We start from the raw sequence: 16,080 nt of genomic DNA on the forward strand, positions 1-16,080 counted from the left end.
GTGGGGGTCCATGGGGATGCTATGCTATGAATGCTATGTCTAATGGGTGTATATGCACTCTGACTCAGTGGTTGTAACATGCAGATGCTGTTGCTCTCACTTTTTGTGGAATTCACATGATTTTCACATTCAATGTTCTGCGTTCACTCAATAAATATAATGTTAGTGAATTATTGAAGGTAATGGAGCTTGTTTTGTCCATTCATATAGCAGTGCAGTGTAGGGACCGCCGTGTTTTCCTTATTTGAAGGTTAAGCCGACAACAAAATACCACCCAACCTCAGAGGCCTGTTGAGAAGCACAATCTCACATTCTATAAGGCTTAAGAAACATTCCAGCCGTAAATATTTATAAAAATATATTTCACGAAGTAGGAAACAGTACATGGGTATCTTAGATTACAATACAGAGAGTAGATAATTAAACATACAAGTATATAAGCATTAAAGCACAGTAGAAAATATGATCTGCATGTAAGTCTATACTGTCCAGTCTACTGAAAATGACCATACTGTATCAGTACAAACCCAATGATGCACGCAGCTGTAGTGCCATATTTTATCTCCATGTGCAAGAGCCGACGTGCATAGACAAAAAAAAATAAACGGATAAACAAACAAACAAACAAACAAACAAAATCCTCAAAGAAAGCTAAGGATGTCAGCGGTGACTATGTACACGTCTCTTTTTACTCTAATATCATACAGTGTAGCACATTACGGACAGGTCTGTAGCGTATTCCTTTACTTTATGGATTTGAGTACCAGAGGGCTATACGTATAATTGTTTGGAAAATAAAGGAAAAAATAAAAATCGAGGGGTCAAATATGAACATGAACTAAATCCACTCAGCTATTGTGCTTGAAATGGTCACTGGTAACACTGTATACAGTATATTAATATATACACACACAGTATCGATAAAACGTCCTTCCGATTCGCTCCGTGGATGTCACAGTCAGCGCGATTCGCCTCCTCTGCCTTCCGCCGTCTGGAGCTTCTGATTTTAGCATCTTTAGCTTTAGTTTATAAAACAGCTTGCCGTCGGTGACGAATGCAACAATGAAACAAAGCAGAAAAGGAAGAAACTGAGATGACACGTTATTATTTTTACCTATTTCTTGTTTTTTTTTGTCTTTTTACTTTTCTTTTCATATATACCCGCAGCACAAAACAGACAACTGGCAATGAATATTTATATATTTATATAAATCATACTACCATTATGAAGAAACACGGTCGATGTTGGAAAAAAAGTCGAAATACAACTGTATTTAATGTTTGCTTCTGTAAAAAGAAGGCCTCGTTGTTCCTACATTTCTCTTTTTTTTATTCAGTCTTTCATAGGCTACTAATCTTCGAGTGTGAAACACACTAATAGCATGAATACAAAGTGTTCTGTATAAAGCAAAGCCACAAGGCTTATCCAGTTTGTTCAGTAAATCCGGCCGCTCGGTATCAAACGGTATCTCAACTAGTACCTATTAAAGCCAATGTTATGCGCTCGTCTCGAAGCTCATCTTATCTTTAATCGTACATACATTCAGCAAAGTAATGTAGACCGTATATTGCTTTATAGTTGATTTTGTAGGGTTGTTTTTCTTTTTTGTTGTTTTTTTATTTTTTTTTTTATTTTACTCCCCTTGGATTGACTGAATGACAGAGTCGGAGTTTTTTTTTGGAGTGGAGCCGTTATTTGAGGCCGCTGCAGTTCGTCCCACGCAAAGCCATGTGTCCAGAAACCACGCTCTCCATCGAGTCTCTTCAAGCGACTACCAAGAATCTACTCGTTTGATGCTTCTGGTGGTCACAGTGAACAACAAATACCCAAAATTTACTGCTAGACACTCAATGACAGTAATCTAAAATCACTCCACGAGAATCATCGACCTCCTACTACAGACATCGCGTTGATGTTCGGCTCGACGTTGTGATGTTGTATATGACTAATATGCTATCATGTCTCTCTAACAGTTCTTGAGGAAAAAAAGGTGGCCTTGTGTTCTTGAAACCCGGCAACCCCCCGTTAGCGTTATACGCGAGTCACGTGGATAAAAGCAAAAGGGTCTGAGGGGTTTCCGAGGTCAAGTTTCTTTGTCGCTTTCGCCCACAGAGTAAAGTTCCCCCAGTCTTCTGAAGTGTGGCCCCCAATCTCTGAGGTAGTCATAGTTCTGGTCTGAGTCTGAAGACGCCGTCTCCAGTGAGCTCAGAGAGCCGGCGATGGAGCCTCGGCCTTCGTAGCCGTAAATCTGGATGGAATCATAAGGGGGCGCCGTGGGGTCGTTGTCCGCCTCGTGCAGGCGCACGTTAATGAATTCGTCCACGTCCACTCCGTTGGGGCCCGAGTGGTGACCCTGCCTGGGCATGAACTGCAGGTCCGGTTTGATGTCCTTGCGCGGCAGGAAGCCGTTGATGCCGTCCGGATTCTGCAGAGTGGCGATATCGAAGGCCTCGGTGTCCTCCTCCCCTCCGCCCTCGTCATCATAACGGATGATGTTCTCCCGCACGTCCTCATCGTCTTTGATGATGAGCGGCTCATTTTTGTGTCTCCGCAGCGTCACAAACAGCACCACGATGACTGGAAAACATCAAACCACATACAAATTGACATGATAATATATGCGGCATAATTATAATTACACTGACCTGCCAGTTTGGTGGGCCCACCTACCTCATACCAACACCTGGCCATTTTATTAGAAACACCCACCACATAGGTCCACTATATATATATATATATATATATATATATATATATATATATATGTAACAGTTTCAGCCCACCTTTACCCCATTAATCATTGGAAAGACCACTCGATAGCCCAGTGGCCCTGTGGTGAACGACTGGAGGATCAAACACAAAGTGTAACTGCTTTTTAGTGCTATATAGATCCATTTTCCCTAAAGACTGTTTACAATACATAAACCTACACAGTTTCTCAATTTTAGACAGCACTATTTCACCATGCGGAGAATAATTTTAATATTTAAATAGGTATTTAATCTGCAGCGGTTTTCTATATACTCATTGCCCTTTTTTTAAGGCAGCTTAGGGAAAAATGAAATTTAATATTTAATTCAATGTTAGATACAAAATATACTCTCAGAGGAAAATGTGCTGCCAAGTGTTCTTTGGCGTAAAAGAACCACTTTCGGTTCCCCTTGAGAAGCATGTCTGGAAAAAAATGTAAAGAAACTGGTTCTTTGACTTTTAGCAACAGTGGAACCACTTTGATGCTAAGTAAAACCATATTTTAAAAGGTTCTTAAAAGTCTTAAAAACGACAGTTCTTTAAGGGTTCTTTAGTAAAGAAAGCGGTTCTATAAGGCACCATGAGCACTCAAAGTGTATGTAAATTGTTCAACGTAGAAACTTTTTGGAAAGGGTTCTACATAGCACCCCAAAAGCGTTCTACTGATACAAGCTTGACATCATAGCAATACAGAAACCCTTTGGGTGCTTTATGGAACCATTTCACAACCTGAAGAACCCTTTCATGACGCAAGGATCCCTTTATTCTTGCAAAGGATTCTTTGAGCGTTCTTGGTTCTTTATAGAACCACTTTCTTTACTAAAGAACCCATAGAGAACGTTTTTAAGAGGGTACTTTACTACAGAATCATGAAGATTAAAGAAACCTCAGAGGATGAAAAGTCTTTTCCTAGAATCTTTGCACTACTTAACTATAATCGTTTACCAAAATGGTTCTCTCACCATATATTAGACGGTGCTTTAGGGAACCAAAAGTGTTTTATTCCGTGGGCTCATGCAAAGAACCATTTTTGGCCCCTTCATTGTTATTGTGGTCACACTTTATTTGGATGCTCTGCTATAGATGATCTACAGATACTTCAACTATTAACAGACATTGTGGTGATAGTCAGTTGAGGAGTCTCAACAACGTTATAGTTTAGGTTTAGGTTTAGGTTTAGGACTAGGTTTATGTTTAGAGTTGAAGTTGAGGTTAGGTTTAGGTTTAGGACTAGGTTTATGTTTAGAGTTGAAGTTGAGGTTAGGTTTAGGTTTAGGACTAGGTTTATGTTTAGAGTTGAAGTTGAGGTTAGGTTTAGGTTTAGGACTAGGTTTATGTTTAGAGTTGAAGTTGAGGTTAGGTTTAGGTTTAAGGTTAGATTTAATGTAATCTTTCAGACTCAACTTCAAGTTCAATTGCATTTCATTGATATTTAGTTGAATGTTGGTTTAAGACTGAACAACCACAAAGCATCTACAGTGGACCGTCCGAATGAAGTGTTACTGTTATTATTATTGATGAAATAAAGATTAAGATTAAAAAGACCCTTATTAGTCCCACAACGGGGAAATTTCACCTCCGCATTTAGCCCATCCGTGCAGTGAAACACCACATACACACTAGTGAACACACACACACTAGGGGGCAGTGAGCACACTCGCCCAGAGCGGTGGGCAGCCCTATCCGCAGTGCCCGGGGAGCAGTTGGGGGTTAGGTGTCTTGCTCAAGGGCACTTCAGTCCCTAACCTCCAGCCCACGACTGCTGCAATGTACTAAACGAATGCACTATAAACCATCGGCGTACCCAGCAGGAGGATGATGCAGGCCAGGATAGCGATCAGTGCGCCCATGCTGAGGCCAATGGGCAGGACGAAAGCCTCGACGTTGCAGGACTGGACGGTGCCGTCTTTGCTGCAGCCACACACACGGATGGTCAATGTGTTGGTGCTGCTCAAGGGGGGGTCTCCATCATCGGTCACTATGATGGGTAGGAAGTACATCTCCTGCTTCTGCCGCCGGAAGTAATCGTGCTTTGTAAGAATACTAATGGAATTGTCTGGAAGATGGAAAAAAAAAATGACTGAGATTAATTTTAGTCACCCTTCATATCTCAAAGTCTGTGGACACAACAATCCACATAGGAATGCCTGGATTACCATAGCAACCATGCAGCAACATCCTAGCAATCACCTGGGACGCTGCCTCAACCACTTAGACTTCCTCAGGCAACCACCTGGAATACCACCGCAACCACCTCGCAACAGCCAAGCAACCACCAGGAAAAAGCTTAATAACAATATTCAAAGAATATTCAAAGTCAAAGAACCTTTTGAATGATTAAAGGGTTCTTTGCATCATTAAAGGGTTCTACACATGGATGAAGAATGTGCTGTAGACCCTTCTATATAGAACCTTTTTGAAAGGGGTTCTTTAAAGCACCCAAAAGAGACCTTTTTGGTACTATATAGAAACCCTTTCAAAAAGGTTCTATATAGAACCATCTACAGGAACTATACAGGTTCGGAAAAACCCTTTTGTGACGCAAAGAACCCTTTAGTCATGCAAAGGGTTCTTTGAATGTTCATGCATCGAGAACCATAGAACCATTTTCTTTACTCAAGAACCCTTAAAATACCACCTTGCTAAAGAGTGTATAAGCTACAACAGCTCACCCAGTTTGCATTGAAGTCCCTGTAGTTACTGAATAATAAGCCTTAGTATGCAAATGAGCCTGAGATTTTAATGGGTTAATTATTTAATTGTGTGTAATTTTATTGCAAACCAACATTCATCACTAAGGTCTGTGCTGTGGATAATGAATCTACATTATATACTTATCAGGTATAACATTCTGACCACCTTCTTGTTTCTACACTCATTGTCCATCTGATCAGCTCCACTTACTGTATAGCTGCACTCTGTAGTTCTACAGTTACAGACTGTAGTCCATCTGTTTCTCTGATACTCTGTTACCCTGTTCTTCAGTGGTCAGGACCCCCATGGACCCTCACAGAGCAGGTACTGTTTGGGTGGTGGGTCATTCTCAGCACTGCAGTAACACTGACATGGTCGTGGTGGTGTGTTAGTGTGTGTTGCGCTGGTCTGAGTGGATCAGACACAGCAGAGTTGCTGGACAATTTAAACCTCTCAGTGTCGCTGCTGGACTGAGAATAGTCCACCAACCAAAAACATCCAGTCAACAGCGTCCTGTGCCCACTGATGAAGGACTAGAGGATGACCAACACAAACTGTGCAGCAGCAGATGAGCTGTCATCTCTGACTTTACATCTACAAGGTGGACCGACAAGGTAGGAGTGTCTAATAGAGTGGACAGTGAGTGGACACAGTGTTTAAGAACTCCAGCAGCTCTGCTGTGTCTGATCCGTTCAGACCAGCGCATCACACACTAACACACCACCACCACGTCAGTGTTACTGCAGTGCTGAGAATGATCAACCACCCAAACAGTACCTGCTCTGTGAGGGTCCATGGGGGTCCTGACCACTGAAGAACAGGGTAACAGAGTATCAGAGAAACAGATGGACTACAGTCTGTAACTGTAGAACTACAGAGTGCAGCTATACAGTAAGTGGAGCTGATAAAGTGGACAGTGAGCGCAGAAACAAGGAGGGGGTCAGAATGTTATGCCTGATTGGTGTAGATACTGCTTGAAAGCGCAACTCAAGCTTTTGAGAAACTTTGAAAGTTTTATTTATGGCTGTTGTAGAACATGCGGCAAACGCTCACATACGAAATATGAAATATGAGTTCTGGGACACTTCCTTGTGGAAGTGTCAGTGAGAAAAGAGTGGCACAAAGTGTCGTCCTTCACAGATGGCCCTTCGGAGATCCTTTGTGTTCATTATCTACTCCTTCATCTCCTCTCACCTTCGTCACTTTATGCTTTACACTCCCTCGAGAATCTCCTCTGCAGCAAAATGTTTTTCTAATAGTCTCTCCAACTTTCTGTGCTTTGTCTCTCTGAGGCGTACGGCAGAGAAAGCGGCACACGAAGAAAGAAAATAGGTTGAAGGGAACGCTACGAGGCGGCGTAAACACTGAGATAATGCCGCAATGAGTAGAATAAATGAGTTATGGAAATGACTTCATCATCACATGAAAGGCTGTCTTAGGAGCAGAAAGGTTTATTTCTTCTGCTTATGAAGGTGAACGGCATCACCTTTGTGCTGCCGATGAAAGCTGGGGCCAGCTGCTTTTCAGCGGCTCATATTTGGTGAAATTAATGTGACAGAGATTTAATTTAAGTTAATAAACATGCTAATAAAAAAAAGAAATAAATGTGACTTTATTTTTTTTTTGTCTGTCTAAGATCACAAAGCAATTATTTGCAAATGCACTGGGCTGCTTTATCATTATAATTACAGTAGCATTTCTTTTTCTCTATTGTGTGCAATAACCAGTGGAGGAGGAAAATTGTCCATCATACTAATTTGTCTTATTTTATCAGAATATTTCGGGAAAGAAAGGTTGCTACCTCTGAGCTCCTTCTTTCAGCTTGAATGTTCATGGCTCCAAAGCTTTGGTTTCTATCATAAAGGATCAACATGTCTCTGATGTAAATGAGCGCTCATTGGCACTCACACCTTTCACTTCAGCACTTGAGTTGAAAGAGACTGTCAAAGCTTTATATAGGCAACAGTTGCTCTTCATACCAAGGAAGATACTTTGATGAAGATGAAACTGAGTATTGAGAATAAATTTACATAAAGAATTTTCACAGAGCTGTAAATTCGTGTGACGGTGTAACATAAAAGCATGTAAAAGTATGTGACAGTGTAAAGTAAAAGCCTTTAACGTATAATTTAAAAGCATGTAAAAGCGTGTTACAGTGAGATGTAACAACATATATATATATCCATCCATCCATTTTCTAAGCCGCTTCTCCGTCAGGGTTGCGGGGGGATGCTGGAGCCTATCCCAGCAGTCTTTGGGCGAAAGGCAGGATACACCCTGGACAGGTCGCCAGTCCATCGCAGGGCATATATAAGTATGTTACAGTGAAATGTAAAGCATGTAAAAGTATGTTACAGTGAGATGTAACAGCATATTAAAAGTATGTTACAGTGAGATGTAAAGCATGTAAAAGTATGTTACAGTGAGATGTAAAGCATGTAAAAGTATGTGACAGTGAGATGTAAAGCATGTAAAAGTATGTTACAGTGAGATGTAAAAGCATGTAAAAGTATGTTACAGTGAGATGTAAAGCATGTAAAAGTATGTTACAGTGTAAAGTAAAAGCCTTTAACGTATAATTTAAAAGCATGTAAAAGCGTGTTATAGTGAGATGTAAAAGTATGTTACAGTGAGATGTAACAGCATGTAAAAGCGTGTTACAGTGAGATGTAACAACATATATAAGTATCCATCCATCCATCCATCCATTTTCTAAGCCGCTTCTCCGTCAGGGTCACGGGGGGATGCTGGAGCCTATCCCAGCAGTCTTTGGGCGAAAGGCAGGATACACCCTGGACAGGTCGCCAGTCCATCGCAGGGCATATATAAGTATGTTACAGTGAAATGTAAAGCATATTAAAAGTATGTTACAGTGAGATGTAACAGCATGTAAAAGTATGTTATTGTTAGATGTAAAACCACGTGACGGTGTTACGTTAAAGCATGTGATGTAAATGTAACAGTACATTTCAAAAGCAAGCAATATTTCTTGACGCTTTACGTGCTCTGAGCAATGGGTTTGAGGGCAAACACTGCAATGTTTTGTCTCAGTTTCACTTCCTCTAAAAGCTCTCCGGCTCTTGCTCTCGGCCTGCCCAAAATCACCCACCACTGCTGTTAGCCTTATCATCACAAACAAAGCAACAATATGTCCCAGACAGCTCCAGAGGGCTTCGCTGTGGCCTGCTGGGAGCAGGTGGGTATCATCATCATCATCATCATCCAGGCGCTATATATTCCTCTACGCATCCACAGCGTCGCTGCAGGGAGTTACTTAACTGAATCTTCTGGGTGGAAAATCATGCAATTAGCTGCTACTAACCAGATGAGCACACTTAATGTCACACAATATTTACTGTACAAGAGAAATATGACAGGTTATGTGAAGATTGGGAGAGATTAGGTTTGATCCTCATACAGTTTTTAAGCCAAAACTAAATCACTGTACGCTTCATGCATGTAATCCAGTGATTACAACGATGTTCTACACTGTAAGTACCTTTGTTTCTGTGAACACGCCTCACTGCCTTCCCTCTTTAATCAGATGAGTAACGACTGCAATATCAACATATTTTGTAAAAAGGATTTTATGCATTTTATGATACCTGTTATAGATGTGTAACACATATTTCCAAGAGCTCCGATTATATAGAGTGTAGACTGGTTCGGCTCATATACAGTTGAATGCAAAAGTTTGGGCACCCTGGTCAAATTCCACATTTTGTTGATAATATGTGTGAATATGTTAACACACCCTCTACAGAGACACACTCCCGCACATTTTATCATTAATGTTTGTTTGCTGAATTTAACATATTGGCAAAATGAAATTAAAAGAAAACGTGGCCTCTGCAATTGTTTTTTTTTTATTTTGTTATATTTTTTATTATTATACATACATTATTTGTTTTTTTTTAAAGATAATGTAAGTAAAAAAGTCAAATTTATTCATACAGCACTTTTCGCAGACGCAAGCCACAAAGTGCTTTACAAAACACAACACAATATAAAATATACAACATGACACAGTACAAAAGATTTAAATCAAAAACAGGGATGGGAATGTCTTAGAAGCCTTGACCATTATCCAAACGCCTGCTTGAAACGGTGGGTCTTTAGTTGCTCCACAGAATCAACTGATCTTAAAAAAGGGGGCAGTGTGTTCCACAATTCAGGAGCGATGACCTCAAATGCTCGATTCTCTTTAATCGAGAACGTGGAGCAGACAGTACATTTAAATTACTGGACCTAAGAGAACGTGGTGATACGTATGGATGAAGCAGATCGGCCACTTACACAGGAGCCTGACCATCTGCTCTGTAAGTAAGTGTAAGGATTTTAAACTGAATCCTAAACTCAGCAGGAAGCCCGTGTAACGAAACGAACAGAGGGGTAATGTGAGACCGTCTCTTTGACTTGGTCAGTAACCTTACTGCAGCATTTGGATCACCTGGAATCGATCACGAGCAGACATACTAAGTGAAGAAAAAAGAGCATTACAGTGATCAATACGAGATGAGATGTAAATGCATGTATAAGCATTTATATTTGGGAGAACTGAACTCCAATGACCGCTGCACTACGCTGCCCTTAATGCTGGCAGTTGTAGAATTTCCCACTGCTTCTCCACTGAAAACAAATATCTGATTCGCTGTAAACGATGGAAACACAGCAGTCCGCTGGACACCACGATACACAATGAACACAGCACAGAAATGAATTCTCACTTTAGTTCATCAAAGCACTTTAGGTTCTAAACTTTCAATCAATACTTCATCTGCTTTTGTTACTAGTTAAAACCCTTCACAGTTTTGCCATATTTGTCATTTATTAATATTAAAAATCCTGAGAACCAAAAACAACCAGCCATCAGCGTCCTGTGGGCAGCGTCCTGTGGGCGGCGTCCTGTGACCACTGATGAAGGACTAGAGGATGACCAACACAAACTGTGCAGCAGCAGATGAGCTGTCGTCTCTGACTTTACATCTACAAGGTGGACCGACGAGGTAGGAGTGTCTAATAGAGTGGACAGTGAGTGGACACAGTGTTTAAAAACTCCAGCAGCACTGCTGCGTCTGATCCACTCACATCAGCACAACACACACACACACCACCACCACCACGTCAGTGTTACTGCAGTGCTGAGAATGACCCACCACCCAAACAGTACCTGCTCTGTGAGGGTCCATGGGGGTCCTGACCACTGAAGAACAGGGTAACAGAGTATCAGAGAAACAGATGGACTACAGTCTGCAACTGTAGAACTACAGAGTGGACAATGAGGGTAGAAACAATGGTCATAATGTAATGCCTGACCGGTGTATATGTACTCTTAAATGTACAACAGTGGTACTAAGGCCGAATTGTGCACCTTAAATAAGCTCTATTAAGTAAAAACTACATATTTGTACATGTTCACGTGTATTTCATTCTTAAAAGTGATGGTTCTTCAAGGGTTCTTTAGTAAAGAAAATAGCTCCATATGGAACAACGAACAAAGGTTCTTCAAATAAAAGGGTTCTTTAAAGCACCTTTAAAGCATCCATTAAGATTGATGGAGAATATGCAGGAGAGGGTTCTATATAGAACTTTTTTGTTTAAAAAAAAAAAAAAGTTTTCTTCTATTGTAACAATGTCAAGCCTATAACAATAGGTGTTATATAGAACCCTTTTCAAAAAGGTTATTTACAACACTCTCCATTAATCTGAAGAACCCTTTAATGATGCAAAGAACTCTTTCATTGTATATAAAGGGTTCTTTGAATCTTCATGGTTCTATATAGAACTATTTTCTTTACTAAAGAACCCTTAAAGAACTGTCAATTTAAGGCCTGTGCTGTTTAATATAAAACAGTACAATTACAAAGCTGGAGATGATATAATATGTGTGGAGTCGGTACAGCTTAAAAAATATAAATTCAGTGGATTATGGTAAAACTATGTTTCCTGAGTAAAGATACTGAGATGTACTCTTGAGGGTTCCACAGCAGTGACAATAGGGGAACCGGCCCAATAATATAGTATCTTTTTTTTCCTGAATGGTCTCATCATTATTTTTTCCCAAGATAATCAGTACCCACAATTTGTGAAATTGATGAAGGACGGCAATCACCGGGGTCCAAGTGGTAATCACCGGGGTCCAAGCACTACGTGCCTTATACAGCTAGATTAAGGCTTTTTGTAAAACACAGATGGTGGGGACAGTTTTAGACCTGTCTCTATTTATAGTAACTGTTGTTGAGTTCTCATGTCTGAACAGGAGATCTATGTATAAGTTGATATTTTGACCTTGGTAGTGGACTCACATTACTTGAACTGGCATAATTATTGAACGTAATTGAATCATTTTTGTACAATTATTTTATTCATGAATTTATGTTATGCTAGGTGATTAATTTCATTTTACAGTCACAAGCCTCTGGACGTCCTTCTTGCTGAAAAAAAAATCATTTACTTGATATAAATGCACAGATTGGTTGATTGAATCCACATGAATTTATTTATTTCTGGCAAGAATTGTGTTGATCAGATTTTCACGGATTTTCGCAAAGTTTGCACATCTAACATCGCACATTCTTGTGAAATGATTAGTCTCGTAATCAGATATTTTACCATTTCTGCTACTGAATGTAAAAGACAGAAAAAAAATATTGCATGTGATAAGCTATATGTGGCTGATGTTTAATAAAGTGTTGCCTAGATATAATAAAATTGAGCTTTTTGAGTTTGAAGGCATATCTAACCAGGATCTGAGGCCCCATCACAGCCTTTTCTGATTGTCTATATATAAATGAGTTTTGTGCCATTACAGTGACTTTAAAATAAAACCACAGGCTGTTTTTGATGCTTACTTTCTACATCTGGACTAGATAGACTGCAGAGTGAACAGTACATTTTAAAACCTATGCAGACTTGAGTATTTTAGTATTAATTTCCTTTTAGAGACTTAAAGTTTTAAACTTTAAACGTGTCCTTATTTCTTACATCTGACTGATGTTGAAACCACATTTCAGGTTGGTCACTGTTTATCCAGGAGAAAATTGTAGCCCTATCTTAATGGTGCACCACCTCCCTCATTTGTATAGACTGTTTACCATTAATACTGTTCACCCATTAATACTGTTCATTATTAAACTTACTAAAAGCAAGGGAAATTCAGTTTTCAGTGATATGGGCCCTTAAATATACACACACAGGGACTCCGGGGTCGCAGAGTAAAGGAGTAAAGCTGGCAGAGTGAACTGGATGCCTCAGGCTGCCCATCATGAGCTACTGACCTCACTGAGCTCTGGGATAAAACGACCATCTTTAGCTTCACCATGAACAAACTGACTCCCAGCACAGCCTCCACACTCCTGCACATATCAAACAGGCCGTCATCAGTGATGCTCAGTCTGTTTTCAGTCTCAGCACTGCTGCTGCTTTATCTGGGGCAAAATCAGGAGCTATTCACAGCCACACAAGCCACACACACTCGGTGTAGCACTGCGTTTCTTTCTTTGACAGCAATTAGTTTCTACTGTCCTCTTTTTCTCCACAACAACAGCCGCGGCATTGACTGTGTAATTATCGAAACAACGCGTAATTACAGTTTTATATGCTATCTAATCATCACCTTTGGCCTTACCACATACAACATAGCATAACTTCACTTTTGAGAAACTCAACAGCACATTTTTTCCCTCAATCTGAAGCCTTTTACCCTTTTTTCATGCATTAGTGCAGCAAAGCATTAAGTAAAAAGCAAAGCTTCTATAAAATGGGTCAGATATTTAAAATTAGAAACAATAAAAAATAAATAAATTCATGCTGGGCTAATTTTGGGGCATGTTGTCTTGATGCAACATTGCAAGGCAATAGAAATGAATTATCATCATCATCATCATCATCATCATCATCATCATCATCATCATCACTATTATTATTATTATTATTATTTCACGTTATACAATATTTGCAATGAAACTGTGTCACAACACAATTTGCTGATTTTTAAATCTTACAAATGCTAAAATCATGAGAATTCTATTTTACAGTATTTTCAAAGAAGCAATGTTCAAAAATAGAATTCATTTATTAATTAATGAGCAGTTGTTTGTTTGCATTGCAAAAATTGTCTAATCAGGTCAACCTAAAAAAAACCTCACGTAGCAACTGAACTAGTTTAATTTAACAAGTTTTTATTTGAGTTCAATAAAACTCGGTTTAAAAATGCCCACCAAGAGATAATGTGACCAAATATGAGCGTCTCTCATTATTTATTCAAACTCTTCTCTTAATATTTAACCCTTCATTATTACTGATTATTGATTATTTGATTATTGATGCAACATTGTACATGTAGCTTCACTGATGCTTTTAACGACAGGTATTTATCTGTGTGACCGCTGATTCCCATCGCCACTCATCATCTCTCTGCCCAGTTCATTTAAAAGCACTCTGAATGACTGGATCATGCGGAAATGTTGAACATGGGTGGAATTCCCTTTATTAAAGGGTGTCAAGCGGCAGAAGACAACACCAGCAATCGCAGCTGCCTGTGCTGCACTGTTCTCAATCAGCAGAGCACTGAAGTGAGACATATCAGGTCACGAGCACAAGCTGACCTGAAAAATGCCTCGTCATTTCCCAGAGTCCTCATATCCGCTAACTTCACATCCGCCTCATTTACAAGAAAAAGTTTTTAATTAAGAAACCATCGAACCTCCTGATTCACCCAAATTCCATCTTCAGCTCTTCCACCATAACCAACAGATGGGACCAGATGAGGAGTCTTCACCTCGAGCCTTTCGGAAAACATTACACAACCTCAGGGTTTACGCCGGCGTAGAAGAGCCGGCGCCAGGAAGGTTACGCTCTGCAAAAAGCCGACCCGTCCAGCTCACTAAACCGACCGCGGCGTTTAGCAAACAAATTTAGAGCCATCTGCCGCTCCGGCACTGCTTTGGGGAAGTCACTGTACATTGTGCTGAACCGCTACAGCCTCATGATCCCGTTCATTTGCTTTCTTTCAAAATGCACTGGGGAGTAAAGAAATAGCTGATGTCCAAGCAGTTTCGCATCTGCTAACTATCAGGTTCACTAACTCCACCAGATTTCCCACTGATCACACCCACTGAAATGCCTACAGACTCTGTTCGACACGATTAGATACACTGATAAGGCGTAACATTCTGACCACCTCCTTGTCCATTTTATCAGCTCCACTTACTATATAACTGCACTTTGTGTATGTGTTACGCTGGTGTGAGTGGATCAGACACAGCAGTGCTGCTGGAGTGTTTAAACACCTCAGTGTCGCTGCTGGACTGAGAATAGTCCACCAACCAAAAATATCCAGCCAACAGCGTCCTGTGACCACTGATGAAGGACTAGATGATGACCAACACAAACTGTGCAGCAGCAGATGAGCTGTCGTCTCTGACTTTACATCTATGAGGTGGACCGGCAAGGTAGGAGTGTCTAATAGAGTGGACAGTGAGTGGACAGAGTGTATAAAAACTCCAGCAGCACCGCTGTGTCTGATCCACTCACATCAACACAACACATACACACCACCACCACCACGTCAGTGTTACTGCGGTGCTGAGAATGACCCACCACCCAAACAGTACCTGCTCTGTGAGGGTCCATGGGGGTCCTGACCACTGAAGAACAGGGTAACAGAGTATCAGAGAAACAGATGGACGACAGTCTGTAACTGTAGAACTACAGAGTGCAGCTATACAGTAAGCGAAGTGGTCAGATTGTTGTGCCTGACCAGTGTACATCTCTCTCTCACATGTTGATCAAGTCTAACAGCATCACTGCCAAAATATTTCTGCTGTAATTGAACATTTATATAAATTATGACAACAGACTCTCATACACAAATTTGGCCAAATGACATTGTGATCCAATTACATGTTCTAATTATAAATAAGGCAAAGCTTCTTCTACAGAGTAATAAAAACTGTCATATATCCATATAATCCATAGTGGATTATGGTACAGTCATGTTCCTTGACTAAGGGTACTGAGATGTTCCCTTGAGGGCCCCACCCCAGTGACAAGAGGCCAACTGACCCAAAGACCCTTTTTACTGAGAGTGTAGAGTGTTATAGTGCATGACAACATTCATGCTTATAATGCTCTCATGAATAAACATTATAGCACCTTATGGAGCCTGAGATTATAAAGTTAAATGCACTTGCTTTAAGTCACTAGAACTGCTAATAAGCCATCAAGGAAGCTTATAGAGAGCTTGAAGCTTAAACACAGGCATTATAAGGCATTATGTCCAATATAAAGCCTTATAAAGCATTATGAATACAGAATTCGTAGGACGCGTTATTGAATAGTTTATATTCATTGCTGCTTTAGGCTGACCTTTGTGCACAATAATATATCGGTGTTGTCGGATCAAAACCTCACATCTCCAAAATGGCAAAATGGTAACTTTACAGGAGAAGAAAAAAACTGTCTTTACTTTTAATGTAAGTCAATGGAACCAGAATTTTTTCCAGGTCATTTTAGGTTGTTTCTTTTGGTCCATCCATCATGACATTTGCTGGAAATGTAAAGGGTCACATGTGTTTTCAGATTCTGTCAAAAACTGAAAAACGGCAAAAATGGAGATACAAGGTTTTGTTCTG

General features: G+C 40.2%; 1 protein-coding gene across 4 annotated transcripts in view; it reads right to left on the reverse strand.

The window, feature by feature from the left end:
• Positions 1–1,038: 1,038 nt before the first annotated feature.
• Positions 1,039–16,080, reverse strand: part of cdh8 (cadherin 8) — a 223,138-nt gene continuing 208,096 nt past the window's right edge. For 3 of the 4 annotated variants that reach the window (XM_017722221.2, XM_017722222.2, XM_037534610.1), the window contains exons 11-12: positions 4,557–4,808; positions 1,039–2,578 (exon numbers count right to left, since the gene is read on the reverse strand). In XM_017722221.2, coding sequence (XP_017577710.1) covers positions 2,085–2,578; positions 4,557–4,808 — 746 coding nt within the window. In that variant the 3' untranslated portion in view covers positions 1,039–2,084. The remainder of the gene's footprint in view (positions 2,579–4,556; positions 4,809–16,080) is intronic. The other variant, XM_037534611.1, reaches the window with a different exon arrangement.

The sequence above is a fragment of the Pygocentrus nattereri genome, chromosome 25 (genome assembly GCF_015220715.1).
Source record: "Pygocentrus nattereri isolate fPygNat1 chromosome 25, fPygNat1.pri, whole genome shotgun sequence".
Taxonomy (NCBI): Eukaryota; Metazoa; Chordata; class Actinopteri; order Characiformes; family Serrasalmidae; genus Pygocentrus; species Pygocentrus nattereri.